The 19,283-nt window shown below is 33.5% G+C and overlaps 2 protein-coding genes across 2 annotated transcripts; one reads left to right on the top strand and one right to left on the bottom strand.

Moving 5' to 3' along the window:
• Positions 1-4,814: 4,814 nt before the first annotated feature.
• On the top strand, positions 4,815-6,307 carry LOC132048310 (EPIDERMAL PATTERNING FACTOR-like protein 2). The gene is made up of 3 exons (XM_059439216.1): positions 4,815-5,385; positions 5,624-5,658; positions 5,743-6,307. The coding sequence occupies exons 1-3, from the start codon at positions 5,280-5,282 to the stop codon at positions 6,007-6,009; spliced, it is 408 nt and encodes a 135-aa protein (XP_059295199.1). The 5' UTR covers positions 4,815-5,279; the 3' UTR covers positions 6,010-6,307.
• A 9,961-nt stretch (positions 6,308-16,268) lies between these two features.
• LOC132047868 (agamous-like MADS-box protein AGL29) lies at positions 16,269-16,784 on the bottom strand. Its single transcript, XM_059438847.1, has one exon. The coding sequence runs from the start codon at positions 16,782-16,784 to the stop codon at positions 16,269-16,271; it is 516 nt and encodes a 171-aa protein (XP_059294830.1).
• Positions 16,785-19,283: the final 2,499 nt, after the last annotated feature.

The following is a 19,283-nucleotide window of genomic DNA, read 5'->3' as shown; positions in this document are numbered from 1 at the left end:
GTGCTACTTGCTAGTTTCCACTTCTTCATGCGTTATCTAATCATTGTCGGCCTATGATGCTTACCGGTACTAGTGTTGTACCGACACTACTCTTCGCACTTTTGTTGAGTGCAGAGTACGATCCAGGCTTCTACACCCCGTGGCTGATACGCGAGGGTGACGTCTTCGTTAATTCGGGGTGAGCTACTTGGTCATCTCTGTGGCCCCCGAAGGACTTCCTCTTATTTAATTCTCGTTTTCGTATTCGACGACGTATGTAGCCTTCGGGTATTTTCAGACTTTTATTCCATACTATGTTAGCGCTCTTGTACCCTTTGACCAGATTTTGGGGTTGTCGTGACATTTCTAGTATGATAAGTATTTAAGACGTGATAAGTTATTCTTATTTAATTTTTCGCTTAATTAACTTGCTATTAGTAATGTGGTTCGCCTACTTGGAGGGATAGTGTAGGTGCCACCACGACTCGCGAATTGGGTCGTGACAATGACTGACTTTAAGTGAAACATAGAATTATCTCAATTAGTTAAGTATTAAATAGAACTGAGTAGCAATTAACAAGTTTAGATCTAAATCAATCAATTTAAACAAAAATAAAGGATGTAACAAGTAGTCAACACTATAGTCCACTTTCATTGAAACATTGAATTCCTTCAATTTAGCTAAGTATTATACAGGATTGAATAATAATTTACAACTTCTAATTTAGTTCAATCAATTTTTTTAAAAAAAGTGGATGTAACAAATAGTCAATAGTATGACTTTAATTGGAACATTGAATTATCTCAATTAGATAAGTATAAAATAGAATTGAGTAACAATGACCAAGTTTAGATCTAACTCAATCAATATAAATAAAAAATGTATATGTAGAGTAGTCAACACTATGGTTGATTTTAATTGAAATATTGAATTGCTTCAATTTAGCTAAGCATTATATAGGATTGAGTAACAATTAACAACTCTTGGTTTAATTCACTCATTTTATTAAATAAAAAAGTAGATGCAACAAGTAGTCAATATATGGTTGACTTTAATTGAAAAATTGAATTATCTCAATTAGTCAAGTATTAAATAAAATTGAGTAACAATTGACAAGTTTTGATCTAATTTAATCACTCTAAAAAAAAATAATGAATGTAACAAGTCGTCAACACTATGATTAACTTTAATTAAAACATAAAAATTATCTCAATTTAACTAAGTTCGATAGAATTGAGTAGCAATTAGTAAATTTAGATCTAATTCAATCAATAAAATAGTGGATGTAACAAGTAGTCAACACTGTGGTTGACTTTAATTGAAACATTGGATTGCTTCAATTTAGCTAAGTATAAGATTGAGTAACAATTAGCAACTTTTTATTTAATTCAATCAATTAAAAAAAAAGTAGATGTAACAAGTAGTAAATATGAATGATCTCAATTAGTTAATTATTAAATAGAATTGAGTGACAATTAGCAAGTTCATATCTAATTCATTCAATTTAAACAGAAATAGTGGATGTTACGAGAGTTAACACTATGATAATGATTGACTTTGATTGGAATATTTAATTATCTCAATTTAGGAAAGTATTAGATATGATTGAGTAACAATTAACAAGTTTTGATTTAAGTCAATTATTTTTTAAAAATATGAATGTAACAAGTAGTCAATGGTTGACTTTAATTGCAATATTAAATTATCTCAGTTTAGTTAAGCATTAGATAGGATTGAATAACAATTAGCAAGTTTTGATTTAATTCAATTTAAAAAAAAAAAAGACGATGTAACAAGTGGTGTCTTTTCGTAGACATTCGATAAAACTGAAACGATACAAAGAGACGTAACAAGTAGTCAATACTATGGTTGACTTTGATTGAAGTTGAATTTTCTCAATTTAGCTAAGCATCAACTATTATTAAGTAAAAGTTTTCCCAAGTATTGATTCAATTCAATCATTTTTTTTATATATAAAATAAGTGTATATAACAAGTAGTCACACACTATGATTGACTTTAATTGAAATGTTGAATTATCTTAGTTTTTCGAAGAGTTAGATAAATTTGAGTACCAATTAGCAAGTTTTGATTTAATTCCATCATTTTTTTTAAAAGGATGTAACAAGCAGTCAACACTATGGTTGACTCTAATAGAAATATTAAATTATCTCAAATTAGCTAAGTATTAAATATGATTGAGTTATAGTTATCGTCTTTTAATTTAATTCAATCAACTTTTAAAAAAAAATAATGAATGTAACAAGTAGTTGACATTGTGATTGGCTTTAATTAAAACATTGAATTATCTCAATTTGTTGAGCATTAGATAGGATTGGATCGAATAAATATTTTGTAAGTCTTGATTTAATTAAATTAATTTAAGAAAATAAAAAAATAGTGAATGTAACAATTAGTCAACACCGAATTGACTTTAATGGAAACATTGAATTATCTCAATTTAGCTAAGTATTAGATAGAATTGAATAACAATTAGCAAATTTCGATTTACTTCAATCAATTTTAAAAAAATAATAAAAAAATAGCTAGTTTAACAAGTAGTCACACTATTGTTGACTTTGAATTAAAGATTTATTCTAGCAAGAATTTAGATAAGTGTTAGATATAATTGAGGAACAATTAGCAAGTTTTAATTTAATTCAATCAATTTAAAAAAAAAAAAATGGATGAAACAAGCAATCAACACTATGATTGACTGTAATTGAAATGTTGAATTACTTCAATTTAGCTAAATATTATATAGGATTGAGTAAATATTTTTACTAAATTTTGATTCAATTCAATCATTTTTTATATAAAATAAATGCAATTTCGTCAAAAAATTAGATAATTTTTGTATGTAATTTAGGACTTCTTTTTATATTGTTTAAACGATATTTATAGGGTACATTAACTTGTAGTTTGATTGATAGACCGTATATATAGGTTGACTAAATAACTAAATTAGGTGTATGTATAAATACTTTTTTATTTTTTTTAAACAAACCACTAAGTAGACTTAGTGGATATTTTATTAGAAACCAAACAAAAAGAAACGTAAAACAAAAGCGTCTTAAAACAACAAACAAAAAAAAAAATGTCAGCTAAGAAGCCTACCAAAAAAGCTTTCTAGGTCCATGCTATGTATGTATAAATTATATAAAAATATTAGAGGGAGATAAATTTATGAGTTCTAGCTATTGAAAGAATGAAGAGATTAAGCATGTTATGTGTAATAATTGCTTTGTCTTGAAGAAAAAAAATTTGGAGGGATATACCACTTATTGGAGCCAAATCTTCATTAAGGGTAATTAAGACTCTTTAATAGGGTTGTGCCAAATTGTGCCATTTTGGGTTGTGCCAAATAGCAGCACCCATTTATTAAACTACCGAGCAGGTTAGTGTAAAAGAGAAGAAATGGTAGGGGGAGAAGATGTATGTATATGGAATCTGCGATTGGTGGGATGACTGTTGAAAGCAAGCAGAACAAGAAATCTCCTACTATGGGCAAAACATATTCACACTGTTTAAGAAAATTCTGAAAGCGAAAACCCCATAATTCTAACAGCTATATTCAGGTGTCTGTTAGTTTGTTTTTGGCCTTTTTAGTGGATTCTTGCTGTTTTCGCTACTTGTTATTTTCCCTTCTTCTGTTCTTTGTAATCCCCTCATTCACTATCCCATCCTGCTTTACACTACCTATCTTCTTTTGCTTTATTCTTTTTGGATTTTTGTTCTATACAACTATAACAAAATTATTCAAAAAATATAACATAATCAGTTGTTTCCTCATTTTCATCTTCTATGATATTAAAGGAGTTTCGTCTTATATGATAATCCCCTATTCAATTTATGTGATACACTTTGCTTTTTAGTCTGTTAAAAAAAGAATGATACATTTCTAGAAATAATTTGACTTAAAACTTCCCCGGTTACCCTTAATAAAATGATTTACAGAATATATATAATGACTTAAAAAAGAATGATACATTTCTAGAAATAATTCCGGTTACCCTTAATGAAATGATTTACAGAATATATATATATATATATATATATATATATATATATATATATATATATATATATATATATATATATATAGTCTTCCTTTCTTTTTAAACTCCGTGCCTAGTCAAACTATATCACGTAATTTGGGATGGCTGCAGTATTAAAGAAATAACACTTGTTTGTATTTGAATTTATTTTTTAAATTTAACTTCTCATTTGACTTTTAGTGACATGTCCTTGTAGCTATAAAAACGTCATTGCATATATAAAACCACAAATTTTAAGAATACTTTTTATTATTTCTGAATGTAGTATGTCTTTATTTCTAAAATATCATGCAAGTCAAATACAACAACAACAACATACCCAGTGACCCACAAGTGGAATCTGGGGAGGGTGATGTGCTAGCAAGTTTATCCCTACCTTATGAAGGTAGAGAGGTTGTTTTCGACAGACTCTTGGTTCCAATAACGCATATTACAACACAGAGATCAATAATGGATAAGTATTACTCCTATGTTATAATCCATCCAATTTATTTTATATGACGGTATTTCACTCGTTGCCTTGGTGATGGATACACTGACGCTGCATAACCAAGGGAAAGTGTCACGGTATATGTTATTTGCATATTACATATATTGATCGACGAGACACGTAGCGGAATTAACGATAAGCTGGAAGTCTGGATACAAATCCTAGAGTCTAAAGGGTTCTGATTGAGTAGGACTATAACTCTATAAGAGAGCGAGTCAAATACCGTCATAGGAGTATTACTTATGCATTATTGATCCAGTGTTAGTACAAGTTATGCATAACTTATTTCGAAACCACACGACCCCAAAAGTCTTTCTTTTATCCTTGCTTCTGAACAGTGTTATGAGTGCGTCTTTTAGTTGTCTGAAATTGAAAGGGCTGGCTCATCCAACGAGGAGTATTGAGGTTCTTCCCTTTTCGGAGAACTTGAATCCTTCTGCAATACTCATCCTCTTCTGTCATTCCACGTTCCATCACTTCCCTATTACAAAAAAACATATCAGACTTGAGTGCGACATTTGATTCAGGACTCATTCTATCACTCATCCTTTTCATCATCTACTTTAAAACTCTTCTCACTTGTTAGCTCACATCTCCATCGCCACCCCCTTTCCCTTTCTGCCTTAATTTGCCACATCTTTTCTCTTTTTTCCTCTATCTTTTTCCCCAGCATTACCTAAACTCCTGGATATATATACAATAAAGGAGATAATTTCACTTTCAAGTCAAAATCATTCCTTTTGAAATTTGAAATGGGTTGGACTCAGAATTTCATATGTCGTCAAACACTTCACAGTCTTACAGTTCCATTTCTCCTTCTTATGCTTTGCTTATCCCAGCTAACATTCAAGGCTAAAGGTATTTTTCTTAGCCTCTGTTCACGGAACACGGGAACAGAGTCCTCTGCTCTGTCTTCTTATGCTTTGCTTATCCCAACTAACATTCAAGGCTGAAGGTATTTTTCTTAGCCTCTGTTCACGGAACACGGGAACAGAGTCCTCTGCTCTGTCTTTAGCTCACATACACACATTGCCACAGGCAACTTTAGAAGCTGAAATTTGACATATGTAGTCCAATTATTTTTTCATTTTTACAGGTAGAAATTTGCTTGATACTCAGGGTCATGACCAGGTAAAATTTTGACACAGTTTACGTTTCAATCTTTCTTTTCCTTATTAGAACAGAACAGTGTTTGATAATTTTCTTGGATTGTAGACAGAGAGCGAAAAGAAAGCAATTTTGAGATCACAAATTGGGTCGAGGCCACCTAGGTGTGACAAAAGATGTGGTTCTTGCGGACACTGTGAAGCTATCCAGGTTCCAACAAACCCCCAAATTACAAATGGAAATAAGAACCACACCATTATCAACAACAACAACAACGCCTCCAACAACATTGCTTATGCCAGGGACGATGACAACTTAAACTACAAGCCTCTAAGCTGGAAATGCAAATGCGGGAATCTTATCTTCAACCCTTAAACACAAGTCTAAGTACAGTCCTCTTGTACATGAATCTTTACTACTTTCTTGTTTGTTTTATGTCCAGCTTTAACCTAAATAATCTTTTAATTTTTGGCGAAAGTCCAATTTTGTCCTTATTTTATTACTACCTTAAATGCGTAAACGGAAATGTCTTATGTTTTTCACGTGTCCAAGTGAAATACTAAAAATCATGATCAAGGTCTTCTTGCCCAACTTCATTTTTTCTCCTTCAAGTTTTGTGGTGATCTCTTGTCTAGACTTTTATGTTTTTGTGTAATAATGCTAAAATTGGAGGAAAATGACATTGGAGAAGATCTTTATCGGGGTCATTTTGCTCTATTCATGTGAAAGCACATGGCATTTTCGTTAATTTGAATAGTTCTGTTGTGGATCTAAACCATTACTATTATTATAACTATAATCTAAACATCGTTATAGAAATTGATTTTTCCCCCCACTCTAATATAAGTTAGGGGTCTCATTAATCAATCACTAGTTTGAATTGACCAAGGAAAAATGAAATTTTTTTATATTCAGATTAAGTCTGCGTAATTCGGAATTTATTCGAATCGAATTATGGGTTCATTTATTTTTGTTTGAGGTAAATTCGAAATTGTTCTGATTGCGTAATCATCAATTACTGATATTGGTGAACTGCCCAACGCGATTTGATTATGGTTCAATTCGTGACAATCAAATACCACTCTATGAATCCCCTGATTCTTGTATCTAATTTGTTTTCGTTGATTCGAGGACTGAAGCAGCCTATGATTTTATCAATTAGGTCAAAAGTGCTTAGCTTTTGCAAAATTAAAAGACCATATATGCTCAAGATACTTAAAATCAAACGACTCTCATAAGGGACCATTTTGGTCAAATACTCGAGTCTGCACATGAATAGCTGCTACTATTTGTGGAAATAATTTCCTTCCCATATCTTATTTAATATAGGTCTAACGTTAATCGGCATTTAATGGTGTCAGTTAAATCAATTTAGTAATAGCAATGCATCTAGGAGAAATATGAACCTTCCTTCAATGGTGAAAAGTTTTTGTGATCATTTTCTGATAAAAGAAAAAAGAAGAAATAGCAGCGAATCTCTTGAGCGTGTGTAACTATGAGGTACAAAATGACAGCAAAGTAAATGTGAAAGTCCGTACAGGTTACTAAAAGGGCATATGTAATAATTGACCTTACCCTGTTAACAAATCAGGCAGTAGAACTAAGAGTAGGCAGGTGAAAGATTTGGTTAAAATTGCATCGTCAACATCGAAAAGCCGATAGCATCGTATGATATGGCCATATTTTTATATTAATGAGAATATTAATGTGGATTCTGGATGCCACCATTCTGACTAATCTGGATGCCACCATTCTGACTTTAACCAGATTCCAGAGCTGTACTTCTATGAAATTAAAATCACCCTCCCACCCACTACTCTCAAATTTACAGTTTTACATAGCTAAAATAGATATGTTTACATTACGTTTTCCTCATCTTTATACGCAAGCCTTAAGTTATGAAATGAAAAAAGAAACAAAATTAATTACTGTATCAGTTTTCTAGTTGTCTTCTGACTCGATGTTACTTTACGTGAATTGGAAGATATCACAGATTTTCTTGGTTTTTGGCAGTATGAAAAAAGCAAGAGTAATCTGTTTATTAAAGGTAGTATGCGTACACTGCCACCTCATGCAAGCTAGCACATGTCGAACGTTGAATTGTTCCATACAGTATCTGCGGCATTGCATGGTAACCAAAAGCTAAAGCTCAATCCACTGTGAAAATAAAGAAGTTCTAAAATTTTAATTTAATTACTCATCCAATCTAACATAAGGTACACCATGGGAGAATTTAATTCCATTCTCATTCAAAATTTTCATCTTTCCTTCTTTATGCAAGCAAGACACAGTTTTTACTCTGACATTTATGCTTAAATACATAACTAATGCATGCTTAACGAGTATGCATACCAATCATTTGTGGAGCCATTAATGATATGGCTATTTTCCTTCTAGTAGTACTAACAGATGACTAGTACAGACGGATTTATTAGTCACAGGTGGTAATGAGGTTCTTGTCTTCTGTACTATGTTACATAAAGTGTAATTTTATGGAAAATAAAAATTTAAGCTTCTGACCAATAATTCTATTGATTGTGCGCTCCAAACATTTATTTTTGCACACCACTGTATACCTCGTCACTATCCGTTTACCCTAAACAAACATTTTTTCTCCCAACTGTCCCCAGCTAGAACTCTCTGCTGCGGAGCTAAAGCTGAGGAAGGAGTACAATCAAATCCTTTTCGTTTGGAAATTACACAGTGCAAGTAGGGTATTTTTTTTTTTTCCACTTCTATTAACCCCTTGTTAGGAGTTTTGACTCTGCACATCACTGCCATCTCTACTCTCAACTAATCCAGGAACACATTTCTGTCTAAATTAATGTTCTTTTTTTGCCTAAATCCATGTTCATCCTTGAAAATTATTATGCGGTGCTAACTTCAAGTATAACACAAACGTGTTAGCAGATCATCTCAACTTCCTCATTGGAAAACAGCAGAGCAGTTTCACGTCATGTTGAACCATTAAACTTGAGTTTGAAGTTTGTACAAGTTCAACAACACACCTGTACCAATTACTCTAATAGTAGAAAATATTTTATTCACTGCAACTCTAAATCCCACGATTGCATAAACCTAACACAATTTTGGAGACGAGAAACATTAAGCTGTCACGAGTACCTCTGTGCGAAATATATGGTTTAATCCATAGATTTCTATTGGTGAAAAACTAATACAATAATTAACAACCCTGAGTCAAATTTTCGCAATCTAATAAACATTTTCCAGAAAACGAAGATGTCAAGTCAACTAGTCCTAATGTGCGAGATTAACCGTCCGTAATTTTATTTTCCTGCATACAATAGACCCTTGTGATCTGGCCCTTCTTCAAACTCGCTCATAGCAAGAGCTTAGTGCACCGAGCAGCCCTTGCCCAACACATCTAGTGTCGAGAAAGTGTTAACCAGTGCACAGCATAAGCAGTTAAACCCTTCTTCTTGATCCATCGGTAGTCATTACGCAGAGGGAGTCTTGTCCAACTGCACAGATTCGCCATCAAAGTGAATTTAGCAAAACAACGTGATTCAAAAAGTTTTAACCAAATCTAGTTTTCCCTAATTAGACTGAAATGGTAAACCTAAAGAAACCAATTAATAACATTGGTATAAATTCAATATATGTCAGTATCTCACTCAAATCACTCCGAGCTAAACAAGAATGAGCATGGTATTCCATTTTTCTGTTTGTTTCCAAGTTTTTAAGCCCATAAAAAGTTGTGACCCATATTTGATAAGTATGCGATTCCCAAAGTGGAGGAACATGACCATGATCTAGAAAAATCAGCAGAGGATAGTGAGCATAAATAGGAAGTGAGAGGAGAAGATAATCTTTGAAGAAGAAAGCAAAGAGAATACTGTAGATGGCAAAGAAGAGAGTATTTAGGAAGCCACTGACACGAATACAAGTGAAACTAATGAAACCAAAGAAGAAAATAGTGAAAAAGATCGGGTAAAGGAAAGTGGCGTTGAGGGTGAAGAAAGTAAGGAACAGGAATTAGAAAAAGAAGACAAGGATGTTAAAGAGAACAATGACAAGGAAAATGAAAGTGAAGAGAAAGGAACTGAGGGAAAAGGTGATGCAAGAACTGATGTGAAAGAAGAGAAGGCACAAAGCAAACAGAGTGGAAGTGAAGAGAAGGGAACTGATTTGAAAGAAGAGAAGGCATAAAGCGAAGAGAGTGGAAGTGAAGAAACTTCTGAGAATAGAAGCGAAGAAGTTGCTGAAAATGAAAGCGAAAAGAAGTCGGTGGAGTTGGAGGAAAGTAATGAGGACAAAGTGAAAAAGAACGACTAGAGCAAACAAGAGAAGAACGAGGGATATAGCAAAGAGAACGATGAAGCCAGCAAAGAGAAGGAAGAGAACCAAAGCAAAAATGAAGAATCTGGCTCATCGGAAGATAAGTTCATGATTAAAATGACAAGACTAATGAGGCTTCAACAGTAGAAAATGGCAAGGAAGAGACTTTAGATTCTGAAAAAGTGACGGGGACAGAAGGAGATGGTAATGTAGCCTCGAACAATGAGGAGGAATCCAAGAAGGGAGAAGATGAGTTGCAGGACAAGAAAAACAAGAACAAGTGATGAAAGTCTGAACAAGCTGGATTCATATGCTGGAGAAAATAAGATGCTTGAAAAAAATAGTTCTGCAGATGCAAATGCTTCTGGAGAAGTGAATAATGGAAGCAACACTGACGATAGTTCCATTGCTGCAGCAAAAACCAATGAAGCCTCTAACCAGCAGACAGAAACTGAAATTCTACCTCCGAGACCATTCAAAATGAAACAAATGAAGCCAATGAAAATCAGCAACAAAATGAAAACTCGCCTCTCATACCATACAAAATGAGAACAACTATAGTGATGACTTCAATCCCGCAGCAGAAACCAACAAAGACAATAAGCGAATGTGGAAAATAAAGATATCGCCACTGACTCTACACAAATGAGAAGAACTATGGTGAAGAATCCCATTTTGCAGAAGGAAACAATGAAGCCAACAAACCGCAGCAGGAAAATGACTCCAATTCAGCAGCAGAAACCAACAAACCCAATAAGCAGCAACAGGAACATGACAGTTCCGCCTCTGACGCCACACAAAATGAGAAGAATTTTGGTGAAGACTCTAATGTAGCTGAAGGAACCAATGATGCCAATAAACAGCAGGTGGAAAGTGACAGTTCTGCCACTCATACCACACAAAATGAGAACTCTGGTGAAGACTCTAATGTAGCCGAAGGAAAAAGTGATGCCAACAAACAAGTAGGAAAATGACGATTCGCCACCCATACGACACAAAATGAGAACATCTCAATTAAGGAGGTCGTTTTCGTCTGAGATGGCACACGTAACGATGCAAATAAGCGATTCGAGAAAAAAGTATTCAAATTCTCAAAAATGAAGAATCGAAGAACAACTTCAAACGGCTCGAATCGGTTGTGTTAGTTGACCAAAATGGAAATTTCAGAATAACAGTGGTGCAACCGAGAAGTTGATGAGGTGGGAACGATCGTAACGAGGTAAACCGAAATCGACGATGCTAATTCTAATCCGTGCTCCGGAAAACAAAATAAATCCCTCAAATGACAATGATGTGTGAGACCCGCATCAAAATAAATCGACCGATTCTTCCTACCAAATGGCAATTTCGATGATAGCCAGCAAAACCAAGCCGAGTCGACCAAATCGCTCTTCGTCAAGAAGAGACAGAGGCTCGTATCGATCCGGGAACATTGCCTGACCGGAACCGAGGGGAACAACCACAATAATGTTTGCACAGAGTAACATAGATACCTCTAGTACTATTTTTATGCCACGGTTTTATTCATATTCTTTTTTCTTGTTGCCTTTTTCAAAGTCCAAGGCAAATGTGAAAGTGAGATAACTTCGGTTGCTCTCTGGTCGATGCCGAAGAGCCATTATGTAACAAATATATAGTTTTATGTTTCGCCAGAACTTAATGACTTGATTATCTCTATCCCATAGCCATTATGTAACAAATATATAGTTTTATGTTCCGCCAGAACTTAATGACTTGATTATCTCTATCCCATAAATGTGTATCTGCCATGTCTGGATCATGCAATTTTCTATGCATTATTAATGATAAAGTGTTTCGTCATATTTAGAACATATTGCCTACATCTGATCAGTCAATTTTAATCATTGAATTATTCTTTTTGGAGTGGCATCTTGCTATTGTAGGTGCTTCTCACCATTGTATCTGAGAAATAAAATTTGATTGAGCACAAGAATACAGTCATCCTTGCTAGTCTCTCCTGGAGAATGTACTCTAACGCAACCACCCTTTGGGCCAGAACTCTAATTACCAAGCGCTGCAGTTCCAATACCATCAGGAAATCACCTACCTCTAGGATTTGGAAATGCATTCTAGAGGGATAGAAAGTTTGCTGTCAAGGGAACAGGTGGGTTAACAACAAGGGTAGTAGAGTTAATTTTTTGACTGATAATTGGATCATGCGTCAGTAACCCATTTACAAAACCTTTCATGGTCCATGGCCTCTTAGTGCTTACACCTTCAAAGTGACCAGCTACCACTTTAATGGCAACTGGTCATTTGATAACTTCCCTTTATATTATTCTTCCCTCTCCAATAAGCTATCTTTAGCACCTTTTTCCCATCTCACATTGATAAAGAGGACAAAATGGTTTGGGGTCTCACCAGTAATGGTGTATTTAGCAATAAATCTGCCTATTTTCATGTTGCCAAACACCAAAGCACTGTGAACCCACTGCTGAGAAATTCAAGTGGATCTGGGACCTAGAAATCCCATACAAAATCAAGCACTTCCTTTGGCTCTTACACTATAGGAGACTTCCAACTGACCATTACCTCAAAACCATTGGTATGAACATCAGCCCAACTTGCCACTTCTATAATAACACAGACGAAGACATTGAGCATATCTTCTTCCAATGCCCTAATGCTCAGATTTTTTGGAACAGGCTTCTCCAAAGAGCCAGCAGTTCCACCTCTTTTCCCATCAGCACCATAAATACCACCAGCAGTTGGCAAGACATTTGGAGTGCTATCGAGCATAAACCTTTTAATAATGTCATCAACTGGAATCATATCTTGCCCTTCTCCTTTTGGCATAGCTGGCTCACCAGAAATAATAACATTTTCAACCATAGGAAAGATCTGGTAAGCATTGACAACACATTAGCTAAAGCCATAGAAACTTTCCTAATCATAGGAAAGGGAATGAAAAACCAGAATGCCCCAACCATTACCATAAACATTAAATAGGAACCACCTGAGAGGGGGTAGTACAAACCCAACACTGATGGTTCAGTTCTGGAAAATACTGGACGAGGAGGTTTGGGTGGAGTGATTAGAAATAGCAGAGGTGATTGATTCTTAGGATTTGTATGAAGCACCAATCATACTACTAAAAATCATGCTGAACTTTGTGCTCTCTGTGAGGGTTTGTTAATGGCTTGGAATCAGAACCTTAAACCCCTCCACACCAATACTGACTGCACTAAGGTCATCACAATGATTACTAATGGACATTCTAATTATGATCCTATTATTGATGAATGCAGGTGGCTAATCCAGCAATTGGGGAATCCAGCAGTGGTGCATGCCTTCCAGGAGCAGAATAGAGTGGCTAATCTTTAGCAAAGGAAGGAGCAAAAGGAAACTGCTTGTGCAGAACAGTGTTTTTGTTAGTTCCCCCATTGTATGCCAATGATGCAGTATGGACGGACATTTTGGGGACTACTTTTGCTAGGAAAATTAGCACTTGTAATCAAAATAATGATACTCTAACTTTATTTCAAAAGAGAACATAGGAAAGCTAACTATGTATTTTATATTGATTCTGTAATCCAAACGATGTTATATTGATTCTGTAATCCAAACGCCCAAGCAGGACATATTGACATTTACAAAATGGTAATACATCGTTTTCACCATTTGATTGTTGACTTTTAAATTAGGGGTTTTCTTTGTCTCATTTAAAAAGTGAATAGGAGACTCAGAAGATTAAGGTCGATTATAACAGGGAAAAGGACACCACTCGACTTTTAGGGAATACATAAGACAAATTTTAGCCTTAAATAGACCTAAGTACCCGAGTTGGGGTCTATGAGCAAATTAATGCCAATACCTAGTCACGTCTCTCTTTCTCTCTCTCCAATTTTGGTACTTGATGCGGTGTTCTCTTTCCTCTCTATTTTCTTGAAGCTTTCAATAAAATATCGACGGCTTTAGCGGGAGCGTATGAAGGAGGAGTCGTAGGAAGGTGAAGGAAGAGACTGTTTCGACGGAACCAGATGATGACTCCGTATGATCGTCAACCGACAGCCCTTTGAACCCTAGTTGGCTCACAAGTTGAATCGCTGGAGGACAAGATCTTCGAACTCCTTCGGGCGGATCTGTGTCGCCTGGGTTTTGCTGCTTCGTCAGAGAACGTGCTTCATGTAAACGTTGTGAAATCATTAGATATATGATCGTTTGGTACAGATCTGGCTGGATAAACTTTTCCGGCGATCTTCATTTTTTCTCCAATAATCCTCACATATGTGTAAATAGTGTATAATATCTGTATAATTAGTGTGTATATATTATACATTGAGTATACATTGATTATATATTTATTATACACAAATAAACATAAAATTGTATATATGAAGTGTATAATAAATGTATACACATATTATATGTCTGATACATTTTCCTATACATATATAGTAGTGAAACATGTTCTATACAACAATGATACAGTTTCTTTATATATGCTTGAATTAGTTTAAAAAAGGATAGGAAATGAAATTATTTTAGAAAGGCTAAAAAATGTCTATTAAGCTTCTTGTGCCATCCGGTTATCAATAGTTTCATCGGATGGCTATTTATGTCTTTGCCCCCTTTACCTTCTCTCACGTGCAAACACTTTTTTAGGGATGGGTTTTGAGTATAGGTTTCGTTTGTTTGAGAATTTTTAAAAATAGGAATCTACATAATTTTATTTTACTTTTGAGTTTTTGAAATAAAAGCTGATTTTGATAATTTTCAAAAAAGTTGGTTTTTAATTTAAAATAGCTCAAACAAATAAACTTTGGAAATTCAAAAACAAAACTTCAAAAAAAAAATAATAATGTTAGTTTTCTAATATTGTTGTTGTGGTTTCTATAATATAATACCTTTATTTTATGGTACGTGTTGGATGTGTGTGGCTTTCCGCCTATTTAAAAGTGGTCTTACACGTGTAAAGGGGTCTTACGCTCATTTTTATGAGTATTGTGCTTGATGCATAAGCGATTCTTTTTACAAATACCAGATAAAAACATCTACTAAGCAAAGTTTAAAGATAATTTTTGTCTGCTAAACATAAATAAAACAAATTTATGAAACAAAAGAAACGTGAACAATTGTAAGAAGCTTTTAGTTTGAAGGTTTTGGATCCAATGCTCACGTTACTTACATTTCACATAGACAGATTAGGAATATGAATTCCTATGCTATAGACACCTTTACCCCTTATTCTCAACATGACTTACTTTTTTAATGAAAAAGTACCTTTTAACGAAACTTACTATTATAATTACTTCATTTTACTCGGAGAATCTAGAAGGTTGTTACTTATGCATCATTTGTTAATTAAATTATAATTTTCTAAACTAGAACGGAAAAAAACAAAACTAATATCAATGATAAGTTTGAATTTTATTTTTTTTTTTAAAATGTTTGCTTCTAGAGTTAAAATTGGACAATTTTAGATCAAATTCAAATTTTGTTTGATTTACAATATCTTATACATTTCTATTCTTTGCACTCAAAGTAACCTACATTACAAGTAAATTCTCGTTTTGTCAAAGTAGAAAATTTTGTTCAAAGAAACATAAGTCAAAAGATGTTTAATTTTATGCAACTAGAAAAAGTAATTTCCAAAATAACGTATATTTATATTTTTTTTCACTTGATTAAGAAATCTATCTCAACATAAGTACGATTCAATTTTCATATCTGCGAATAGATTATGAGTCCTGAAAATACCATCATATTAAAAGTGTATTATGTACAGTCCCACTAAAATCAATCCATCTTTAAGAAAATTCAACTAATACATCATGGTCACCAAACGAAGTGTAGTGGATCAATCAGTTCAAAGAATGCCCAACAAGCCGATAAAGCTGTTCGGAAAAGTAACTTGTACTATCAGTTAAGCAATAGCTTCAGCATAGAATCTTGTGTGTTATATGGATCCTAAATTTTTGTAGAGAGATAAGTTTTGACTAACCTCTCTCTATTAGAATATTCATTTCGTAAAATCGATTCTTTTCTTCATCTATTCACATTGTTCATTCAATAAAATGATTCAATAGGTCTATCAATCTGGAACAAACACAAAGCATTATTAAAATTAAAGATAAAACGGATTAAATTCAAGGCATTGTTATCACAACCAAGTTTATTTCATTAAATTTGCAGGAAGGGCAAAAAACAAACATAAAAAACTTCATAAATTTTTTTTTTCTCAAGACTAAAAGCAATTGACTTAATGACAACAACATAATTGATCAAATTAAAGACTAGATAGTTGCATTGCTAAATTCACTTGCAAATACTATTTTCAACTTCAGGAACTTGGAATAATGTTGCCATATTAATCAGTGAATTCTAGAGCTCTCTCCCTCATCTGGCCCAAGAACAACATTCAAATCAAATTTGAGACGTTCAGCCAACACACAACTTTTTGCTTCTTTTATAAGTTCGTCCAATCGTAGCTTGATTGCCACCAACTGCTCTGATCTGTGTTTATCATGCGGTATTTCTGCACCTGGGTGCAAGATCTTATACCTCATTTTTCGGCTTTTTTCCTGCTCATTCAGTACTTGTAATTCTTCACGGAGATCATCAAATGCGTGAAAGACATTTGATTTGTCCACATTAGCTTGATCGTCAATTTGGGAATTATCTCGTTTCCATTCAAGATATTTATCTATTATTTCTTCTATACTAGTGGAGCTATGGGAATATGCTTTTCCACTAGGTGAAAAGAGAAGAGCACCAATATTTGCACCGGACATAGTTGAAAGCCCATCTACAATTTTGAACAAACTCTTTTTTCTTTTTGAAAAAGCAACACAACGTGCATTTTTAGACTCAACGAACTTCATTTCCATTTTTTGTCGGCCCCTATTAATTTTCCTTTCCATTGCAAAAAGTAAATACTAAAAGAAGAAAGATTAAGAAGACGTTTTGGCTGAATAAGCCTGAGTAATTTGAGTGGAAACCATGTGTTATTTATAATTGGTGTGTGACTCTGTTGTCACGTGTATTGTCATGCTTAATTAATATATTCACATTATGTTAATCTATTACGAGATTATTACGAATCCCAATTAAATTGCATTAGATATTTATTATACTGCAGTTGCAAGCAATAAAGTTGAATTGAATCAAAACACGAAGAAACAATAATAACACATTTAAATTAATTTATGAACATATTTGATGTTAATTCTATACTATGGATAAAAAGACAACAAATTTAAAAGAATCTCTACAACTCTAGTCAATAAAACCTTATTACATTATTCATACCTCTAATTAGTTATATTTATTGTTACTTTTTAATATTTCTTTGCTTTATTAAAGTTGTTGAACTAATTACTTCCCTTTTTTGACTGCATATTGATCACTTTCAGTGTTATTTTCAAAATTTCTGATTTTAGGTCATATAGCTATCTTTATGTGCAATATCACTAAATTCACATAATGTATATATTACAACCATATTATATTGCAGTTCTTAAATAAATTAAATACTTCTATAAAAATATTACATTTTGCTAAATTTAGTAGTATTCTAAAGTTACAATTTTTTGAATTTAAATGTTCAACCACCATTGCAAATAAATCGATAAATAAATAAAATGAAAAGGCATAAAAATGGCCCTAGCATAATTTTTGAGGAATTATGATTTAGTTGAAATTTGAACCCCTTCATGCAAAGCAACTCCGCTATGTTTGAAACAATTCTATTCCAATATTTTAAAAATCAGCAGAAATTCGCAACTCTTAGTTAAAGAAATACATGTTTCAATGCTCCAATAGTTTGGTAAAGTCCTACTATATTAAGAAATTTTGGTGACTCGAGTGAGTCAGTTATTGGGCAGAAATTATCGTACCAATGATCAAACAATAATTCACGACGGACACGATCTTCCTTGTTGTATAATGTATAGTACGATTTCATTTAAATTCTTAATGCTCTCACTATTGTTTATTCATGTAATGTTCAAGTGCTTTTTTCAAAAGACCGTGCGATGTCAAATTTTATCTAAAGAAGTGTTTAAACCATTTTGAAGAAGTTAAGAATTGAATGGTTCCACACAACACCCCACCCCCACCCCCCCTGGCCTGAATTTATAAATATGATTTTTCTCTTGAGCAAATGCTTTTAGGCTACAGCCCATCTTTCTTTTAGAAAAGACAAGAAAAGACTTTGCAAGTTCAACGACAAAGATACAAATCAAACAACATCCTAATGGGCGTCGGTCCAACAGCGATGTTTTCTTACGATCTACTCAAAACCACTTTGTACAAATATATCAAGTCTTTTCGTCCGAATAAACCAATTTTACGAAGGATCAAAAGATGATTTCTTCAAATCATAAATAAACAAAAGGGGGCAAGACTCTATTCAAATTGTTTTTTCCTTCAAGTTTTACCTTCAAATTCGTTAAAGTCCGTTTTACAAATGAGATATACTCTTTTAGCCACAACATTCAAACCCACCGCCGGTCATATCGCGCTTAGCGGCTTTCTCAAGGTGTCTAACACCTTCCCCAAGAGATTACCAGAACCCTTACCCATTTATTTGGTAATTAAAAGGTTTTCAAAATTAACCTTCAAATTTGTTTCTAATTTTCCATAATTAATTAGGTGACGACTCTGTTGTTGGATATACAAGGAGCCAAGTTATGAAAACAGCTTTTGTATGCAAGTGTAAAAGTGAAAATAACCCCTAGTAAGCACGTAACAAATATATAGTTTTATGTTCCCCAGAACTTAGTGACTTGATTATCTCTATAACATAAACGTGAATCAGCATGTCAGAATCTTGCAATTTTCCACGCATTATTAATGATAAAGTGTTTCTTCATCTTTAAAACATATTGCCAAAAGCATCTAATAAGTCAATTTTAATCATTGAGATATGCTTTTTTGAGCAGCATCTTGCTAATAAGGTGCTTGTCACCGTTGCAGCTGAGAAAAAAGTTTCAGTTGACACACTTAAGAGGAAAATACTTTCTATGAATACTAACAAGCGCTTACAATAACAACTTTTGTTATTGTAAGCGCTTGTTAGTATTCATAGAAAGTATTTTTCTGTAAGTGTGTCACTGAAATTCCAAAAAGTATACAAACGCCACAGATTGACTTTTATAAAATGGTAATATCGTTTTTTTCCCATTTGATTGTTAACTTTTAAATCATGGAGATTCTGCCCCATCCAAAAAGTGAATAGTAGACTCAGAAGATTAAGGTCAATTATAAAATTCTCCATTCTTAAATGTAATAGGAATGAATCATATAGTAGTACGTAAACCATGAAGAAACATAGGCCAGGAATCTTGGCCCAGGATGAAAACACACGCACCCGTCCATGTCAAATA

Source organism: Lycium ferocissimum, chromosome 2 (assembly GCF_029784015.1).
Source record: "Lycium ferocissimum isolate CSIRO_LF1 chromosome 2, AGI_CSIRO_Lferr_CH_V1, whole genome shotgun sequence".
NCBI lineage: Eukaryota > Viridiplantae > Streptophyta > Magnoliopsida > Solanales > Solanaceae > Lycium > Lycium ferocissimum.
Note: the sequence above shows the minus strand (reverse complement) of the source record. Positions and strands in the feature narration are given on the sequence as shown.

Excerpts from the sequence above, each read along its gene's own strand:
- LOC132048310 (XM_059439216.1), top strand. The coding sequence starts at position 5,280 with ATGGGTTGGACTCAGAATTTCATATGTCGTCAAACACTTCACAGTCTT. Across the intron at positions 5,386-5,623 it reads GCTAACATTCAAGGCTAAAG|GTAGAAATTTGCTTGATACT; the intron begins GTATTTTTCTTA and ends TCATTTTTACAG. Across the intron at positions 5,659-5,742 it reads ATACTCAGGGTCATGACCAG|ACAGAGAGCGAAAAGAAAGC; the intron begins GTAAAATTTTGA and ends CTTGGATTGTAG.
- LOC132047868 (XM_059438847.1), bottom strand. The coding sequence starts at position 16,784 with ATGGAAATGAAGTTCGTTGAGTCTAAAAATGCACGTTGTGTTGCTTTT.